We start from the raw sequence: 20,340 nt of genomic DNA, 5'->3' as shown, positions 1-20,340 counted from the left end.
AAATTTGGGGGTTTTGCCCTGTTGAAGCTCAAAACGCGTATGGTTCTTCAATAAAATCTTGTAGATTTTTCAGCGGTTTTTGAGCGCGCGCTCATCGTGGGCTCAATTCGAACGTTCAAAAGTAGGCAGCCACCTTAAGACGGGCTAAATTCAAAAAATAACCACACAGAGCGAAAGAAGTGTTATTTCTCAATGATCGGGTAAAATTTCTAGGCTTTATTTAACGTTTCAATGATTTTATTAAAAGTTTAGATGAATCCCCATACATTTCCTAACATGACACCACAGAAACCAAGCTTGCGCTACCTGTGATTTGTCTCGTAGTTAGGAATCTGGGCATAGTGACTCGTACTCCGCCCGTAGCAATTTAATAGTATGGGATCCCTGTGGTTTTCTATGTATTTCCGCAGACCAACAGCAGGCTCTCAGTTTTTTTTTTCGCGGGTTCATTTGCACGTGCGGCCATTTTGAATCAGAAGCTTCTGCAACAAAAATCTTCAGGATTATCGGCTGAATTCCCTCGAAAAAGCCTACAAAATGGCTTATAACTACGTAGTCACTGCACAAAAACCTACTGCAGTGAACGCTGCGGTCGTAGGGAATTTTACGGGTCCAAATGACTTGAACCTTGTCATCGCCAAAAACACGAGAATAGAGATCCATCTTGTTACGCCAGAAGGATTAAGACCGATGCTGGATGTAGGAATATATGGAAGGGTCTGCGTTATGGAGTTGTTTCGTCCTCCTGTGAGTAGTAAAATCAGTTTAAACCCTGTATTCCTTGCCCTTTAGCTTAAATGTTGATAAAACTATACTCCTTTCAAGCAAAATACTCAAACCCAGGCAGATTTGTATCAACGTTGACAAGCAAAAGGCATCGTTTCCTGGTTCAAACTGCCACCAAAATAGCTTTGTCCATCTTATTTTATACTTTGATATACAAATACCATCTTGTCTCTGAACTGTCTCTATATAATTTACACAAATGGACAAAAGCAAACACCCCTCCCTGGGAAAGAATCCACTTGAGAAAACTGTGTCTCCCTGAATTTCCAGATTTTTTTTGCATTGTTAACTTGATGCTGGTTAGAGAGAGGGAGAAATATTACACCTATAGTTCTGTGGAAGGTTTATTTTTGAATTTAGTTTTTTTTTTTATTCACACAGAATGAGCCTCAAGACTTGCTGTTCATTCTAACGGCACGGTATAGAGTCTGTATCCTTGGATATAAACAAGAAACTGGTGATATAGTCACACGTGCATGCGGCGATATACAGGTATGTTTGTTGCTTTCTGTCTCCATTTCTCCTTTCTCATTCCTTCCTTTCATGATTACTTATTTAGTCTATACAATAATTAATAATAATGATTTAATACTTATATTGCTCGTGTTACATAGGAAGATGCTTACATGCGCATTACAAACTGAAATAGATATATATACGAGTGGGAAACTGAAATTTCTTTTTTTCACTCGACAATATTTCCTGCAGAATGTTTATAAGCTGAATCAAGAGCTTTCAATATTACTCTTTTTGACTGACAGCACATGACGGTCAGTGTTTGACCACTATTTGGAGCAGATAATGCAATTCAGAGATGTTTATCAGCTGATTGAAACCCAGAGGCATTTGCATTGTGGAATCATTACCAACAACTATCAGAATCCCTTGCACACTTTCTTTTGTTCAGTTAATTAGTACCAATTGTCTTACTATTCTCATAAGAGAATACGAATTTAAATAAGAAAGAAATTTGGCATTGCCATCCTGCAAACAGCTCATTGATATATTTTCTGTTGAAGAAAGAAAACCTACATAAGTGCTGTGTGAAGTTATAAAGCACTTGCTCCCAACCAATCAGAGCATGAGATTTATAACAGTTATCTTATATATTTTAGGACCGAATAGGCCGACCATCAGATACTGGTCTAATAGCAATGATAGATCCTCAGTGTCGGATGATTGGCTTGCGTCTGTATGATGGTCTGTTTAAGGTTATTCCACTAGAGCTGGATTCCAGTAAAGAACTCAAGGCTTACAATATCAGGTTTGTTCTTAACCTTTTAAACAATACCATCAAATGAAAGTTATTATTATTATTGATTGGAGGGTGTCAATAAGTGACTATTGACTGACTCTTGTGTCTCTTATTTATCTTAGACTGGAGGAGCTACATGTTATTGATATTCAATTTCTCCATGGGTGTGAAGCACCAACAATAGTGTTCATATACCAGGTAAGCTTTGAATTTCTGCAGGGAAAGATCTTTTTCCGAGAATGATATTGGTCTTCAAAAGCCATGATACCATGAAATGACCTCTGGGCTGATCTAAGTCAGGGCATGGCAAACTCACAGATCAAACCCTGAAACAACCTCTGGGCTAATCTAAGTCAGGGCACGGCTAACTCAAAGATCAAACCCTGTAACAACCTCTGGGCTGATCTAAGTCAGGGCACAGCTAACACAGGCCAAATTGGAATTTAGCATGTTGAGTTTTGCATAGGGATGATAACTAAAGAACACAGAAAAAAGGCTCTGAAATCAAGGGGGACATAACAAACTCTACTCATGTGCCATGCTGTGTCTTAGAATAAAATTAAGACTCCAGCTGTGTGAGGTGACTGCACACCACTATGATTATCTACCACCCATGATTCACAGTCCTTGTTTGTATAGGAAACTCATGGCCGTCATGTGAAAACTTATGAAGTAAACTTGAGAGAACATGAGTTCGTGAAAGGACCCTGGAAGCAGGATAATGTTGAAGTTGAAGCATGTAGGATTATTGCGGGTATGTCTATCATAAATGCAAGATTGCGATGATTAAAATAATCATTATTATTACCATCGTAATCATTATCACTGTCACCATTATCATCATCATCATCACCACCATCATTACCATAACTAATATCATTACCATCATCGACATCATAACCATTAACTACTATTATCATTACCATCATCACCATAATAATCACCATCATCGACATCACCATTACATTATCATCATCGCTGCCATCAATATAACCAGTAACATCACCACCACCACCACCATCATCATTATTAACACCATCATCATCATCATCAACATCTCTATCCTCTTCCTTTTTTATGAATTCATTAATTTTAATAGTTACTAATTTTATTTTGGTATTGAATTTATTTATGCAAAAAGAAAGATGCATATTCACACTTTGTATACTAAGTCAGTCACCTTTTTTTAGTCCCTGAACCTCTCTGTGGTGCACTTATCATCGGTCAAGAGTCTATTACGTATCACAAAGGATCTAATTATTATGCCATCGCACCTCCAGCACTCAAGGTACCTGTATGTGCACATACATTTAACTCTTGTTACAGCGGACACCCTTGGGACTTCACTTCATGTCCGTATTATTGAGCGTCCACAATTGGGAAAAAATTATTTACGGCCATTTCTTTTCGGTTTTTTTTGTTGGGGATTTTTCTCCTGTCCGTAATAGCAAGGTGTCTGTAATATTTGGGTGTCCACAAGGCGAGATTCCAAGGTAGTTGGAATTTAGAAGTTGATTTTTGCAGAGGGAGAAAAGCCGGAGAACCCAGAAAACCCTCAAAGCACAGGAGAGAACCAACAAACAACTCAAATCACATATAATACTGAGCTCGTGACTCAAGCCCAGGTCGCATTGGTGAGAGGCAAGCACTCTCACCCTTAAGCCACCCATACTTCCCTACCTTAACTGGAACATGTGAATATTCTACACAAAAATAAAGGCTAACCCTGAGCAACAGAGAACTTGAAACTGGAGTATTATTGCTCTAACATATTATAGCCTGTATTATTTTTACATTTATTTATTTAAATTTATTTATTTATTTAAATTTATTTATTTGAATTTATTTATTTATTTATTTACAGCCATTTGCAAAAATTATGGCCGTTTCTAATATACATTGTATATACAAGTATATGAAAAGTATATCAGACACGGCGGGATATCTTTCTTGATATTTTTTTCAGAAAGTCCTAATGATAGACGAATTGAAAAAAATATCAGGGATGATATCTGATAACTTCTGATATGCTTTTGATATATATATATATATATTTTTATTTATTTATTTATTTATTTATTTATTTATTTATTTATTTATTTATTTATTTATTTATTTATTTATTTATTTATTTATTGCCCTTCAGCAAAGTACAATCAATTGCTATGGTAAGATTGATGCCAATGGATCAAGATACCTTCTAGGCGACATGAATGGACGATTATTCATGTTGCTATTGGAGAAGCAAGAACTAATGGATGGTAACATTGAGGTCAAAGATCTGAAACTTGAGCTCTTGGGAGAGGTATGATAAAATCCATCAAATTTGTAATGTATTCTGATTTATGCAATATATATAATATTAGGAACCTGTACAGGCATTTACACTTGCGACCTTGCAAAATCTATTATGGCGCCGTCAAGCAGAAGTATAAATAACTTCACTTTAGGGTTTACGTAGCCCCTTCAAATAGTCCAGTTTCGAGATTTTTTTGCTCACCCTTAGTCTTGGCTGTGCATTATAATATTCAGGTATTCAACCATAGCCTGTGGCATTTTAATCAACTTCTATTGTTTCTGAGTGGGTACATTCCTTACTATACAATGGAACTTAAAAAAAAAGAACACATTTGTACGCAATCAAGGCTAAGACTGAGCAAAGGCAAACTCGAAATGGGAGTATTCTTTCTTCCTGTGGATGAGTTGCCTTTACTGACAATGTTTTGAATGAAATCTCCTATGAACAGAAAGTTATTTACACATTTTTTAAGATCTTGGTAGATTTTGCAAATCTTAAGTCCACTCCACAACTTTTCAGCTTGTCAGAGCGGACAGAAATTGAGTCCAGGATTGGACTAATTCATTATAAACTTCTCCTAGGTGACAATTTTTTTCTTCTTCATTATATATTAATATTTTGACATTTATTTTTAAAATCTCTTATAATTATGAATGTGTAGTTCCAGAAAATATCCATACCCCCACCATGGAGGATATTTGTAAAAGGACCCCCACTACACCCCCAGGAACTTCCAATTTCCTTCCATACAAACTCTGTAATTTTGTTCTTTCTCCGACCACCTCCCCTCCAGAATTTCCAATTTCCTCCATGGGTGGGTATGGATAAGTTCTGGAACTACACGATAATGAATAAAAGCTTTCAACATTATTTTAAACAAGACTCTTTTAACTTTAGACATCGATTGCTCAGTGTCTTGTATATCTGGACAATGGAGTAGTGTTCGTAGGGTCTGTTTTAGGAGACTCTCAGCTTGCCAAGGTTAGTAACATCCTTTAGTTAAAATACACAGCTGATTATAGAAAATCTCACGCGCCGATTGGTCGAGAAACTCACACTATCACACGATAATCACCTCGAGCGATAATCCAAAATGGTGGCCAGCCGCTTTGTTGCTGTTACCGGAAACAAATGCCTTTTATCTTTTTTTTTTTTTTTTTGTTTAAAAGAATCACCTGTGTATTTATACTAAAACAATTAGTTGCCTCAGGCTTAGTGATTATCGGGGAATATTTACCTCGCAGCTTGAAGACTCTAAGACTAAACAAAACTTGAAATAGATGGAATTTGGAATTTGTAGTTATTTTAACAAATATTTTCCCCACAGGGGTAGGGGGAGGGAATGCCAGGTCAGCAGCCATTTATAATTTGTTGCTTGCTTATTGGTTAAAATATTGGTAGTTTTGATTTTTAACTGCTGCTGGTCAAAAATGTCCAAGGTACCAACCGAGGCAGATTTTTTAATCTGCTCATACACTCAATGTAGCATACACTTTACATATTGATTATTTTAAATCGAAGGCAACGAAAAACCAGTTTCACAATAAGCTATTGAAATGTCTGAGTTAGCAGAATATTGAGAATCACAGTAACTGTTAGCCATGTTCCAGTAATCACCCTTCTATTAAAAACTTCTGTAATGATGATCAACTTTCAGTTAAATACAGAGGTTGATGCCCGTGGCTCATACGTCCAAGTTTTAGAAACGTTCACTAATCTAGGTCCAATAGTAGATATGGTCGTGGTAGACTTAGAACGGCAAGGACAAGGACAGGTATAAATTGTGATTAGATTTGTTTATATAGAGGACTGGTAGACCAAATGTAATTGGGATTAATGTTTTCTTATTTTATACCATGTGTCATTCCCTAGAGTATTATTTCTTTGTTTGACGGTTGTGCATGTGAAGACACATGAATATGGATACATCTCGAACAAAGAATATTATCCTCATGAGAATGACTTGTGATCTTTTTCTGTAGACCTCACAATTGATGCCATATAGCTGAGGAAATGATGCCTTCACTTTTTTTATCTCTCATGGATCCATAAAATGTACACCTAAGATGAATAAATTTTTATTAACATGAATTTTATCACTTCTTCAGCTCGTAACATGTTCAGGCGCAAATAAAGAAGGATCCCTGCGTATCATTCGAAATGGCATAGGCATTCATGAGCATGCGACTATAGACCTGCCAGGAATTATGGGTATCTGGGCAATAAAACTTGATAAGACAGAGGAAGACCATGACGATACTCTTGTACTTGCTTTTGTTGGAGGAAGCAGGTAAAGATTTAAATCTAAAACCTATATCACATACAACACTCAACGCTCATTTTGTATATTGTATATTGTATATTGTATGTATGTTGTATATTGTATATTCTATATTACTGATCAAATGTCCAGGCTAGTTCTTTTGTGTTCTACTAAAATTTTCAAGATAAGAGTGAATCTAACAGAGAAAATCCAAGTTAAAGTTTAAGGAAATCAGGAGGATTCTGTATCTGAATAACATACTCCTCCACGGTCATGATTTCTGTTATGTTTTCTGCATGAATTATTGATGAGTTTGATAATAAAGATATATATATATATTACTTATTATAGAGTCTTGTCCTTGAATGGTGAAGAAGTAGAAGAAACAGAGATCTCTGGGTTTGATGATAATCAGCAGACTTATTTTTGTGGAAATGTTCGAGACGACCAAATTATCCAGGTAGGGTTCACCACCAAAATTATCGAATGAGAGAAAATGTGGAATTTACAGTAGATGGTAAAGTTTTGTGAAGGGGAGAAAAACCAAAGAACATAGAAAAAAACAACCTTAAATTAAGAGAGAGTCATAACAATTTCTGTTCTTTGCCTCACGTGAGGATAAGTCCAGGAATTAAATCCAAGACTGGTGAGGCCAAACAAAAAAATAAGTGTGTTTCCTGTTGCATGAGAAAAATAATTGGGGTCGGTAGGTCGGATTTCTTTTACTGACACAACAGTGGAAATGAGCTTACTGGGAACCCTGTGGTGAATTTGGGAATAAAAAAATAGGGTCGGCAAAAATCAGCAAGGAAATTAGAGTTGGTCGTGCAGCAGGAAACACACTTTTTTTTTGTTTGGCCTGAGCCAGTCAGAGGCAAGTGTACAACTGCCATTTCACGCTTGATTTCACAACTGTGTATAAAGCCCATAGAGGGTATGCCATAGTGATCGTATTATTGTTTTTTCTTCTTCAGATAACTGCTCACTCGGTAAGACTGGTGAACTGTAAAACAAGACAGCTAGTGAGGTTTGTAATCAATCTTTAGGAAGGGGAGAGAATGAGCAGTACTCCAATTGGGCTGCCCTCAGCGACAGCATTCATTTGCTTGCATCCACCCATCCACCCTCACATCTGTCCATCAAGTGTCAATCCAACATTCCATCTATCCATTTCATACATCCATCCTCCCACTCATCCACCCACCCACCCACCCATCCACCCACCAACTCGTCCAGCCACCCATCCAACAACCCACCCATCCGTCCATCAACCAACTCATCCATCCACCCACCCATCCACCCACCCTTCCATCCATCCACCCACCCACTCATCCATCCACCCTTCCATCCACCCATCCATCCATCCACCCATCCACCCACCGTTTGTCCATCATCCAACATTCCATTCATTCATTCATTATAAGATTTTCTTTTGTGGCAGCGAATGGAAACATTGGTCTGGTAAGAATATCAGTGTAGCAGCATGCAATACTGAGCAAGTAGTGACTGCAGTTGGCAGTGAGCTGTTCTACATCGAGATAGGACCAGGAAAACTGGAACAAATCAGGTTTGTATTTCAATGCAATAAAAGAATAAAAATAGATAATTCAACTTGGTCTATAGAGGATATAATTAAGCTTTGTGTATGGAGAATATGACACTAATTCACTGATAAACTTGTGGTCCTTTTTTGCCGCTAGTTGATTAGTCACAATGTAGTCATCCAATCCAAATGATGGTCTAACCATTTGCAGACGTAGTTACGAAGGCAGCACCTTTTTCTTAGTCATTTTAAGACCCTGAGTGTTAGTCCAGCCGGGACTCGAACCACCACCTTGCTCACAACAGATCAACGCCCCTACCACGTGAGCATACCAAACAATGTCATTAATATTGTTTTTTTAAAATAATTTTAGCCAAGTGACTATGGAACATGAAGTTGCTTGTCTAGACATCACACCAACAGGTAAACACTGTGATAATAAAGATAATGCATAATAATAAGGATTGTAATAAGGATAAGTTATTTTCTTTATAAAAACACATGCTATTTCCTTGAGTAAAGCCAACTCTATTTACATTTGACGTCCACAAGAATCAATTCAAAAACTTGTGGCAAATGCTTTACTCCTTAAATTCCTTGAAAACTCCTTGAATTAAATTCACGTTTTCAAACACACTTGGAAAACTCTTAAACTCTTAAAAATTTTACGATTTTTGCAAAACTCCTTGAATTTCTGTTTAGATCATTACAAGTTTGCGTGGTTTTGAAGTAGATCTTGACATCCAAAATTATTTGGTGTTTCCAAATTGATTGGCCTACAAATACAATACTGAAAATACAATATCAACTAGGCATTACTTCACTTTTATGAGGAGTACTTCAAAGTCCGCCATGTGCAAAAACCTTCTAAAACCATAGCTTGGTTAGCTGAACATGCTCTGTATTAATTACTGAAATATTGCTTTTCATTTTTAGTTGATCAGAATGCCAAGGCAGATATGATTGGTGTTGGTTTGTGGACAGATATTTCTATAAGAGTACTCAGAATTCCTGATTTAGATTCTCTGTATGTGGAAATGTTGGGTGGAGGTAAGCAATGAAAGTGCATAGGACTATGAGAACTCACATACATGTACTTTAGGACTATAAAAAATTTACATGGAGTGCATAGAACTATAAGAACTAAATATATATTTGACGGAATTTTATTCACCATTTTCCATGCATCAGTTCACTGGTCAAACACAAAGCATTCAGTCGAGGTTGCAAGGTTCAAATTTGAATAATCCTTTGAAAGTACCTTGGCGCCTCGCTTGAGCGCTTTGTGTTTGACCAGTGAACCGATGTATGGGAAATGGTGAATTAGGAAGGTATCCGTATACCAAGGCACTGTAATTTTCTCTAATTTGTTGTTTCCTTTTTTCTTGATTCTTGTTATTTCATTGCGTAATTAGTCTTTTTTTTTCTTCTTCTTATTTTTTCTATTTATTCTAAAACCTTTATAAGAAAAAAAAAAAACAAAAACAATTGTTAAACTTCAATGAATAATTCTTAAGTGTAATAAAAAGTCTAAAATATATAAATAATTAAAAATTAGGAAGTTTTATTCATTAGCTAGGAAAGAAGTATTATATGTTATATAGAATAATTTATCATTGTCACTAGCTAAAGAGGAACACTGAAAAAAATCAGCCCCTGAATGGAATTGAAACCATGACCTTTGGGATGCTTGTTGGATGCTCTACCACTGAGCTACAGGAAAGACTCATGATGAGCGTTCATTAACTGGGTTCATTATGACATACACATAATTATGACATAAAAATATATGATTAATAGAGCTTTTGTCCTTGTTTTACAAGGGTGCCTATGCTTTCCATTAAAGTGTGTGGTGTAATATGTTGCATTATTTGTTGCAGAAATTATCCCTCGTTCCATCTTAAAGACTTCATTTGAAGGCATTCATTACCTGCTGTGTGCTCTTGGGGATGGTACACTTTTCTACTTCAATATGGACCCACATAATGGTATGTCTTTAAATAACTGGTTAATAAATTATTAATATATTCATACAGTTAGCCATCTCTTCCCCTTTCATCCTTTCATCCATCCACCCATTCATCCTTTCTTCCATCAATCCACCCATTCATCCTTCCCTTCCTTCCTCCCTCCTTCCTTCTTTCCTTCCTTCCCTACATCCCTCCCTGAATCCCTCCCTCCCTTCCCTCCCTCCCTCCCTCCTCCCTCCCTCCCTTCCTGCCTTCCTGCCTTCAATCCATTTATCCATATATTCATTCACATCATCCACCCTTCCATTTGTCCACCAATTTATCCACCCATTCATCCATCCATCCATCATCCATCCATCCATTGGAATTTATTTCATTTTGTTTCCCTTGTGGTCTTATTTTCGCAGGTGTTCTATCAGAGCGTAAAAAAGTGACCTTGGGCACCCAGCCCACCATATTAAGGACCTTCAAGTCCCTGTCAACAGTGAATGTGTTTGCTTGCTCAGATAGGCCCACAGTGATTTACTCCAGTAATCACAAGCTAGTGTTCTCTAATGTCAACCTCAAGGTATAGACTTATCGTAAATTTGTTTTAATTCCATTTAGTTCATTATTTGCGATTAAGGAATAAGCTTTTATCAGGTATCTTAAAATAAAGTAATGATTACTCCAGCTTTTAAAACGGTGAATTTTGGAAAAAAATGAGTTCAAAACTCGCGATGATATAATTTTTGAAAAGTGTGAATTTTGAAAAAAAAAAAATTTACACCAGCTGGAAGGTGCATTATAAAGTCAATAAAATGGTGAAGTTGGAAAAAAAAGTTCAAAACTCACCAAGATGTGATTTCGAAAAGTGTGAATTTCATAAGAACACCTGCTGGTAGCTAGGCATCTCTTAACCTACCAATGAATATTTTTATTTAAAAAAAAATTTTGTAAGTTTTGAACTTCCTTCAAACATCATAGTTTTTCTAATTTTATCATGCCCTTTCCAGTTATGATAACCATTCTTCTGTCCTGTGAGTTTTGGAATGACATGATAAAAGCTCATTGGTAACCTGAAGTCCTTTTTCACAAGGTGGATGGGATGTCAAGAGCTAAAACATTTTGTTCTTCTTGCAGGAAGTGAATTACATGTGTCCATTAAATTCAAAAGGTTATCCAGACAGGTACTTAAAAAAATACTAATAATAATAGTATAGTATTAACAAAAATAAAAATAAAATTAATGATAATAATAATGATAATAATATCAACAACAACATGAGTATAATTATAATAAGACTAACATTAATTACATTATTTTTTCCTGATTGCAAGATCAATTCTCCTTGTAGGATGTTGCTTATTTACTATGTTGTTAAAGGAGAATTTGTTTATCAGAAAATAAAAAAATAATTATATTCTTGTTCAATGTAATCTTCATCACATATTTGAAAGACAGGTTACTGTATATTTTCATCAATAATTGAATAGTATTTTTAAAAATTAACATTAACATATTATATTTGTATCAGTCTTGCCCTTGCAAATGAAGGTGCCTTGACCATTGGAACTATTGATGAAATCCAAAAACTCCACATAAGGACAGTACCCTTGGGGGAATCACCAAGGTAAGTGTAATAATTTAATCATAATTTATTAATTTATAGTGCGCAAATGTCAATTAAAATACATTTTCAAACGTGCATTACAAAAAGTCTAAAAATGAATAAAGGCATGAATAATATATAAAAAAATAATGAATAAATAAATAAACAAGAGACTATAAAATATACATATTCTAAAATAATGAAACTAGTTAATTTAGAAATGTTCTATACACAATTATAATACAGGTTGTAGGCGTTCGTAAAGAGATACGTCTTGACCAATGATTTAAAAGTACTGGGGTAATACAGGGGTCTACTCATGATTAGTAGCATAGAGGAAACAGCTTTATAACTAAGATGGTGAATCTTAACTTTAAGAACAAAGAAACAGCAAAGTTAATGGCCTTGTGCATTTTACAGCAAGTTGGAAGTAATAAGCCGGAGGAAGAAAATAATGATCATTGTGTTTCTGTTTTTCTCAGGCGCATAGCATATCAAGAAGCTACACAATCCTTCGGCATCGTATCAGTACGTATCGAAGTATATGAACCAAGCCAGGGCAGGACTGTACCTCTTCACCCTAGTGCTAGCTCGACAACGAATAATATAACCTCATCTGCCAGCATCAACATGTCAGGGACATCAGAAGGGGCTTCTGGTGCTAGTCATTCTGCCGTTGATGGTATTACGTTTGGGGATGAGATCGAAGTTAGCAGTCTACTTATTGTTGACCAACACACTTTTGAAGGTTTGTACCTGTTTGTATTTAATTTATTATTTTTAATGAAATTTTTATGAATTTTTTTAACTTTACCACTTTGAGGTGGACAAAGACCTTACATGTCTGGGAGCCAATTACAGAGCAACGGAGAGATCAAATTAGAATTTGGAAGTTGATTTTTGTGAAGTAAGGAAAACTGGAGAAAAACCCTCAAAGCACAGGAGAGAACAAACAAACAACTCTACTCACATACAACACCAATCTCGTTGGGGTTCAAGTCATATATCAGCACGTGACTGTTTGTTGCAAAAGGCCTATTAGACTAAACTTTTCCAGGATCTCCATATACAGTACCACAAAATGTTATTTTTCACTCAAAGAATTCTGGGATAGAAAGGGTTACAGGTCATGTAAATGTGCATAAAGTGCCCTCCCTTGCTAAAGCTGTAGTACATGTATGTATCTTATTAATGAGCCTGCTTTGATTTTGTTTTATCTCCAACAGTAACACATGCTCATCAGCTAAAAGATAATGAATGTGCAACGAGTCTGATGTCATGTACACTATCTGATGACCCTAACACATACTACTGCGTGGGAACGGCATTTGTGTTCCCTGAGGAAGCTGAACCTAAATCAGGCAGACTACTTCTCTTCCAACTAACAGAAGGTAAGGTATGGTATGGGTATTACAGAGTATTGTTATGAATGAATGGAGGGAAAGTTTTAATAGACCCTTTTTGAGTTCCAAATTACCGCTTTCTTCCTTGATTACAGCCTCATTTGCTCAGGCTTAGCCTCGATTTTGTGCAGAATATTCACGTGTTCCAGTCAAGGTCCATCAAGTTTCAAAGTGTTCGTATTGTTGAAATTGTGCATTCTTTACTTTACCGTTGGTATTTGCGAGTAATTAGACACTGATTCCAGGCTTAGCCTGAGCAAATGAGTCTGTAATCAAGAAACACAGTGGTAATTTGGATCTCGAAAAGGGTCTATTGCCACCATGTTGTATAGCAAATATTTTTAACCACGTTTCTTTTGGATTTAGGCAAGCTTGTACAAGTTGCTGAAAAAGAAGTTAAGGGAGCAGTTTACAGCTTGGTTGAATTCAACGGCAAGGTCCTTGCTGGAATCAATAGCAATGTAAGTGTGCAGTCCTGTGATGGTTATCTCCATGACAACTGGTAGCCACAGCAACAGTTATGACAGTAATAATAATTTTCATATAATCACCATTAAAGACGAAAATGCCTTATTTGCCATATTGAAGGAGTCCAACACAGGAAGCCTATGACCACTAGTAACTATAACAGCATTTATGCCAGTAAAAGCTACATATTGCTTTAGTAAAAATACACAGGTGATTATTAAAAATCTTGCATGCTGATTGGTCGAGAAACTCACACTATCACACGATAATCACCTCCAGCCGCTTTGTTGCTGTTACCGGGAAAAAATGCCTTTTATCTTCTTTTTTTATATTTTGAATGAATCACCTGTGTATTTATACTAAAACAATTATTTGCCTCAGCCTCAGTAAATATTCCCCGATATTCACTTTGCCTTTGGCGAATAATTGTTAAATATTACTATATACTATTATTATTTCAGGTGGGGATATATGAGTGGACAGCCGACAAGGAACTAAGACAAGAGTGCTGTTACTATGACAACATACTCGTACTCTACCTCAAAACAAAAGGGGACTTTATTCTGGTAAGTTGGATGATGTCATGATCTCCAAATGGATTTGCCGTGTAAGAAGAAAACTTGTTATTCAAAGTAATTCAATGGTTTATCTCATAGGTTGGTGATCTAATGCGTTCAATGACTCTTCTTGTTTATCTTCCAATGGAAGGCTCATTGCAAGAGGTAAAGTATATTAGTGATCTCTTCTGTTCTTCTTTTGATTTAAAGTGTCTGAGATGCTGTGTTTACGGCCATTCTTAGCTATTACTAGATTTGAAAAAACTTTAAATTTTATTGATATCCTGAAACAACCTCTGGGCTGATCCAAGTCATGGCATGGCTAACTCACAGATCAAACCCTGAAACAACCTCTGGGCTGATCCAAGTCATGGCATGGCTAACTCACAGATTGAACCATGAAACAACCTCTGGGCTGATCCAAGTCAGGGCATGGCTAACTCACAGATGGAACCCTGAAACAACCTCTGGGCTGATCTAAGTCGGGGCATGGCTAACTCACAGATCAAACTCTGAAACACACTCTGGGCTGATCTAAGTCAGGGCATGGCTAACTCACAGATGGAACCCTGAAACAACCTCTGGGCTGATCTAAGTCATGGCATGGCTAACTCACAGATGGAACCCTGAAACAACCTCTGGGCTGATCCAAGTCAGGGCATGGTAGCTCACAGATCAAACCCTGAAACAACCTCTGGGCTGATCTAAGTCATGGCATGGCTAACACACAGATTAAACCCTGAAACAACCTCTGGGCTGATCCAAGTCATGGCATGGCTAACTCACAGATGGAACCCTGAAACAACCTCTGGGCTGATCTAAGTCATGGCATGGCTAACTCACAGATGGAACCCTGAAACAACCTCTGGGCTGATCTAAGTCATGGCATGGCTAACTCACAGATGGAACCCTGAAACAACCTCTGGGCTGATCTAAGTCATGGCATGGCTAACACACAGATTAAACCCTGAAACAACCTCTGGGCTGATCTAAGTCATGGCATGGCTAACTCACAGATTGAACCCTGAAACAACCTCTGGGCTGATCTAAGTCAGGGCATGGCTAACTCACAGATTGAACCCTGAAACAACCTTTAGGCTGATCTAAGTCAGGGCATGGCTAACTCACAGATCAAACCCTGAAACAATCCCTGGGCTGATCCAAGTCAGGGCATGGTAGCTCACAGATCAAATCAAAATTCAGCTTGATAAATTTTGAGGTTGGAGTAAAACTAAAGAACCCGAAGTTAAACCTTTGAATCTAGGAAAATATCTAACAAACTCTACCTGTATGTGATTCTGAGTCTAGAAATCAAGGGAGTGTATGAAAAAATTTTTTTACAATAACTTACAAATAATTTTCCTCACGCACTGATTGGCTATTTTTTATCATCAATACGAGGATAGAAAAAATGAGCTGGCATCAACGAGCGTGGGCTCGGCTAAGCCTCATGGATCTACACTACTTTGACAATGTGATGATGCAATTTATTGTCAATAAGAGGACAGCATAAAAAACTGATGTCAATTTGTTTAACTTAATGCTGTTTTTTTTTACCAGATTGCACATGACTTCAGTCCCAAGTGGATGACTGCAGTTGAGATACTTGATGATGACACATTCCTTGGTGCTGAAAACTCATTCAACCTATTTACCTGTCAAAAGAACAGTGGAGCCACAACAGACGAAGAGAGATTCTACTTACAAGATGCTGGTCAATATCACCTGGGTGAATTCGTGAATGTATTCAGGCATGGTGGGTATTTTTGGGGTGGCAAATAATGTCATCGCTGTGCATCTTGTTGGATGACTAGGACAAATGTTTTGGTATTGGTCTTATGTCATCCAACATGACAGACATGTCTTTTGTCCTTGTGCATGTGATATCATAGCCACCATGTTGGATGACTTGGGCAAATGATTTTGTCTTGGTATTTCTTATGTCATCCAACATGGCAGACAGGTCTTTTGTTTTTGTGCATGTGGCATCATAGCCGACATGTTGGATGACTAAGACAAATGATTTGGTCTTGGTTTTTCTTATGTTTTTTGACATTTCGTACTCATGGCCAAAAAATAATAGATACTAATATATCAAGTCTCACTGATAGCTTATTACAAGGATAAGATGAGGGGAATAATGATGATGGTGGTGGTGATTATGATGATGATGATTATTATGATGGCATTTTTTTTCTCCTAGGGTCATTGGTAATGGAACACCTAGGGGAGTCCTCCACTCCATTCCAAGGAAGCATACTGTATGGCACAGTCAACGGAAGAATAGGTACGTAAACTATCAGTAAAATGCTTACACTGTCCTGAGTAGAGCCTCCATAAAGAATGCCCTCCCCAGATATTGAAGAGCTTTTCCAAATTTCTGTCGCTTCCTCAACCACCAGATGTCTGGGTTTTTGGCTTCTGTCAATCAAACATTAACTACATTGTAACTCAGACCGTTGTACAGGCAGTATTAGTAGGTTTCTCTTGTGTTTGGTCCTCAGGTATCGTAGGACAGCTGTCTAAAGATCTCTTCGAGTTTCTCTTACAAGTTCAAAAGAAGTTAACTAAAGTCATCAAGAGTGTTGGCAAGATCGATCATAGCTTATATCCTTTACGTACGGAAATAGACCTTTTTCAGTTCCCAAATTACCGCTGGGTTCCTTGATTTCAGACTCATTTACTCAGGCTTAGCCTCACATCAGTGTCTAAGTCCCCGTCCACACGTACCCGGAAATTTTTGTATCCGCAAAACATTTTTTGCGGATACGGAAATGTTTGCGTCCACACCCAGCGTATTCGAATCGTTTTCACCGTCCACACGTGTCCGTTTTCGTAGAATTTGCGGATACGGACACAAAAATTTGCGGACACGTGTGGACGCAACCCGTATCCGCAAAAAAAATTTGCGGATACAAAAATTTCCTGATACGTGTGGACGGTGGTAAATATTCACAAATACCAACGGTAAAGTAAAAAGTGCACAACTTCAATAATACAAACTCTTCGAAATTCCACAGACCTATATCGGAATATATGAATATTTTACAAAAAGCTGAGGCTAATCCTGAGCAACAGAGAACTCAAAAATGGGGCAGCTCCGTAATGGAGCACCCAAGAAAGCTACTGGGGAAGGGAGGTTGTGGGTTTGTTCATTGAAAGACAAACAAAATTAACATTCAAAGATTTGGCACTCCACTTTGGTGGAGAAAGGAAGGGAGGAAAAAAGAAGGGGGAAAAGAAGGAAGGGAGGGGAAATAACGAAGGAGTGGAAGGAGGGAGTGAGGGTAGCCTGAAGGATAGAAGGAAGGAAGGAAAGAGGAAGGGAGGGGGGAGAAAGAAAGAGAAATAACGAAGGAGTGGAAGGAGGGAGTGATTTTAGCTCGAAGATGAAGGGAGGAAAGAAGGGATGAAGAAGAATAGGGATAAAGGAAAGGAAAGAAGAGAAAAAGGATGTAAGGGAGAAGGAAGGAACAAAAGTTCATCACCATGTTATTTACTTTAACCTTGTTCACCTGGCGTTCGTTCTCAAATGAACGCAAAACAGAACCAGCGAATGGCTTTATCGATGGTGATCTGATCGAGAGTTTTCTTGACCTTCCTCGAGCTAAGATGAAGGAGGTAGCCGCTGGACTTCAGGTACTGTGATTGACGTAAGAAATGTTTAACTGTTTAAAAATGTGTCGTACCGTGACCGTGACGGGCATTCTTATTGGATGATCCTAAAGAACCCTATCGCATTGAGCCCTCGAAATACTGTTTAATGATCAATTTAAACTAATATTTTAAATAAATTTGATTTAAGCTTCAATTATAAACCTACTTTTCAGATTTATCCTAATTTCTTTTCTCATGACCAATATATTGTAAAGCGTTGCTGAAGCCTGGCGATATTGACGCTATATAAAATACTCTTTATTATTATTATTATTATTATTATTATTATTATTATTATTGTTATTATCATTATAATAATACTGCACACAGCACGCGCGTGCGTTTTCTATTTCTTCATGATTTATAAAATCATTTATTTCTCAGACTGACGATGGCAGTGGAATGAAAAAAGAATGCACCGTTGAAGACCTGGTAAAGACGGTCGAGGAACTCACTCGAATTCACTAGCATCACGTCCAAGAATTATCATATCCTTCTATCACACGATGGTTAACTAACATATCCCATTGTCACGTGACCGAGACTTAACGTCATTACCACCTGACTGTTAACGTGAATATTTAAAACCAACGTCTTATAATCACGTGACCAGGACTTTACGTTTGTAAATACCACGTGACTGCTACCAGCACATCCCCTTGTCACATCACCAAATTAACATAATCCTACTATCACGTGATCGTTAACTAAAATATCCCAATTTCACGTGTCTAGACTTTAACGCGCCTCATTACCACGTGTATGTTGACCTGCACATCCCATTGTCACATGACCAGGAATTAATATATTGCATCAACAGGTGGTCGATTATTAGCATATCTCGCTTCATGTGAATGAAGGGATTGCCTGCAAATTTCACGTGACCAAGAATACATGATCCCTCAAATCACGTGACCCTAAATAATTAAGGGCTCTGATCGTCAAATAGCACAGCTCATTTAACAATCACGCTAGGCATTTAGTTTAGGTAGCTCAAGCATTTTCATAGGAAAACAATGTGAAATCCTGCTAGAAATTTTCCCATGGTGGAATTTCACATTTAAGAGTTAACGAAACAGGGGTTCGGATGTGTAAAGAGTCGGTACATAGTAGTACTCCCTAAATCAAATTTAAACTTTTATTATAAAAATGTACATATGTAAGTTTGTAGACTTCGTTTATGTGAGAAACGTGAAGAGATTTTCTTGGATGAAGCTTGAATGTCTATCACCTTTCTCACTTATACGGAATCATTCTTGCCCATAATATTTACTTTCTATAAATCGCTGGGTAAATTATTCCTTCAGGTATGTAGTGGAACAGTTATCTCTTGTGCATAAGGGATCTAGTTTAAACTTTTAATCATGAAATAGTAGACTAAAGGCGCGATTACACGCTGCAATTTTCTCTGCAACTCGTCTCGCAATGCAAGTTTTTACAATAACTGACAAACTTCTCGCGCGCTGATTGGTTAATTTTTATCATCAATAAGAGGACAGACAGATAAAGCTGACGTCAACGAGCGCGTGCTCTTTCCGTTAGTTGTTTTGATCAGTAAAAATGAGAAGTTTTTATCGTTTTTGTTATTGTAAAAAACAAATTGACATCAGATTTTTATGTGTCTGTCCTCTTATTGACAATAAATTTCGCCATCACATTGTCAAAGTAGTATGCGGATACACTCGGCTACGCCTCGTGGATCCACACTACTTTGACAATGTGATGACGCAATTTATTGTCAATAAGAGGACAGACACATAAAAATCTGATGTCAATATGTTAAGTTTCACACGGTTTTACGGAGACGCGATCGTTACCAAAAGTAGCAACGAATTCTACTTTTTGCAACAATTGCTGCAACTTGTCTCGCAACGTTTTTTCACATTGCGCAGTAGCCTGATTACACGCTGCAATGCTCCATGCAACGTATGTCGCAACGCCATTGCGACACAATCTGCAGTGAAAATTGCTCCATGTAATCGCGCATTAATAGAGGTTTTGCACCACGTGACGGCAGGCATGTTAGATGGAATGAACAGTAAAAGCGTTTTACATATAAAAAAAGTTCATTGCCCAAGAGCAAAGGGATTTTATTGTTCTTCCATCTAACCATAGTCAGCCCAAGCTGTATTATTGGCATCGGCACGTGATGGTGCAAAACCTCTACAGAGGTTAGTAAATTAGGTAGGTCTCCTCTCCATTTCCCCTCCCTACACCCCCTCCCCACACAGAGCTAGGCCACACAGGCTTGCTTGTGACTGTAAATAGCAGCTAAAACTAGGCGTAAGCGGAACAGTTGTAAGGAAAAATCCTATCGAGTAAATCATTCTTCTCCACATCTGACGATTTTCATATCTTTCATTTTATGACCGATTTGACTAGTGCAAAGCATTGTGGGGTGGAAATTGATTTTTTCAAATGAAATCCCACAATCATTTGCACTCCTTGACTTTTTAAAATTAAAGAAATAGTTAATCGATAGAACTTTGACTTAAATTTTTCTTTTCACTGAGTACATTTTAGGTTAGTAAATTAGGTAGGTCTCCT

General features: G+C 37.3%; 1 protein-coding gene across 1 annotated transcript; it reads left to right on the top strand.

The window, feature by feature from the left end:
• The first annotated feature begins 436 nt into the window (after positions 1–436).
• On the top strand, positions 437–20,277 carry LOC116287078 (DNA damage-binding protein 1). Its single transcript, XM_031693687.2, has 29 exons — positions 437–747; positions 1,168–1,278; positions 1,902–2,050; positions 2,164–2,239; positions 2,681–2,795; positions 3,232–3,329; positions 4,188–4,346; positions 5,238–5,321; positions 5,998–6,114; positions 6,449–6,630; positions 6,955–7,063; positions 7,578–7,630; positions 8,045–8,170; positions 8,520–8,569; positions 9,083–9,196; positions 10,027–10,134; positions 10,524–10,684; positions 11,239–11,285; positions 11,634–11,729; positions 12,191–12,456; positions 12,935–13,099; positions 13,478–13,572; positions 14,041–14,145; positions 14,236–14,301; positions 15,697–15,892; positions 16,340–16,423; positions 16,641–16,743; positions 17,652–17,775; positions 18,178–20,277. The coding sequence occupies exons 1-29, from the start codon at positions 538–540 to the stop codon at positions 18,259–18,261; spliced, it is 3,453 nt and encodes a 1,150-aa protein (XP_031549547.1). The 5' UTR covers positions 437–537; the 3' UTR covers positions 18,262–20,277.
• Positions 20,278–20,340: the final 63 nt, after the last annotated feature.

The sequence above is a fragment of the Actinia tenebrosa genome, unplaced genomic scaffold (assembly GCF_029948245.1).
Source record: "Actinia tenebrosa isolate PJP-AT-01 unplaced genomic scaffold, QUT_ActTen_1.0 PGA_scaffold10__47_contigs__length_13832649, whole genome shotgun sequence".
NCBI classification, from domain to species: domain Eukaryota; kingdom Metazoa; phylum Cnidaria; class Anthozoa; order Actiniaria; family Actiniidae; genus Actinia; species Actinia tenebrosa.
This window is presented reverse-complemented; position numbering and strand designations above follow the sequence as displayed.

Bases quoted from the DNA above. Each gene is read 5' to 3' on its own strand.
- LOC116287078 (XM_031693687.2), top strand. From the start codon at position 538: ATGGCTTATAACTACGTAGTCACTGCACAAAAACCTACTGCAGTGAAC. The intron at 3,330-4,187 runs GTACCTGTATGT...ATTGCCCTTCAG, and splicing joins TCGCACCTCCAGCACTCAAG to CAAAGTACAATCAATTGCTA. The intron at 10,685-11,238 runs GTATAGACTTAT...TTCTTCTTGCAG, and splicing joins TCTCTAATGTCAACCTCAAG to GAAGTGAATTACATGTGTCC.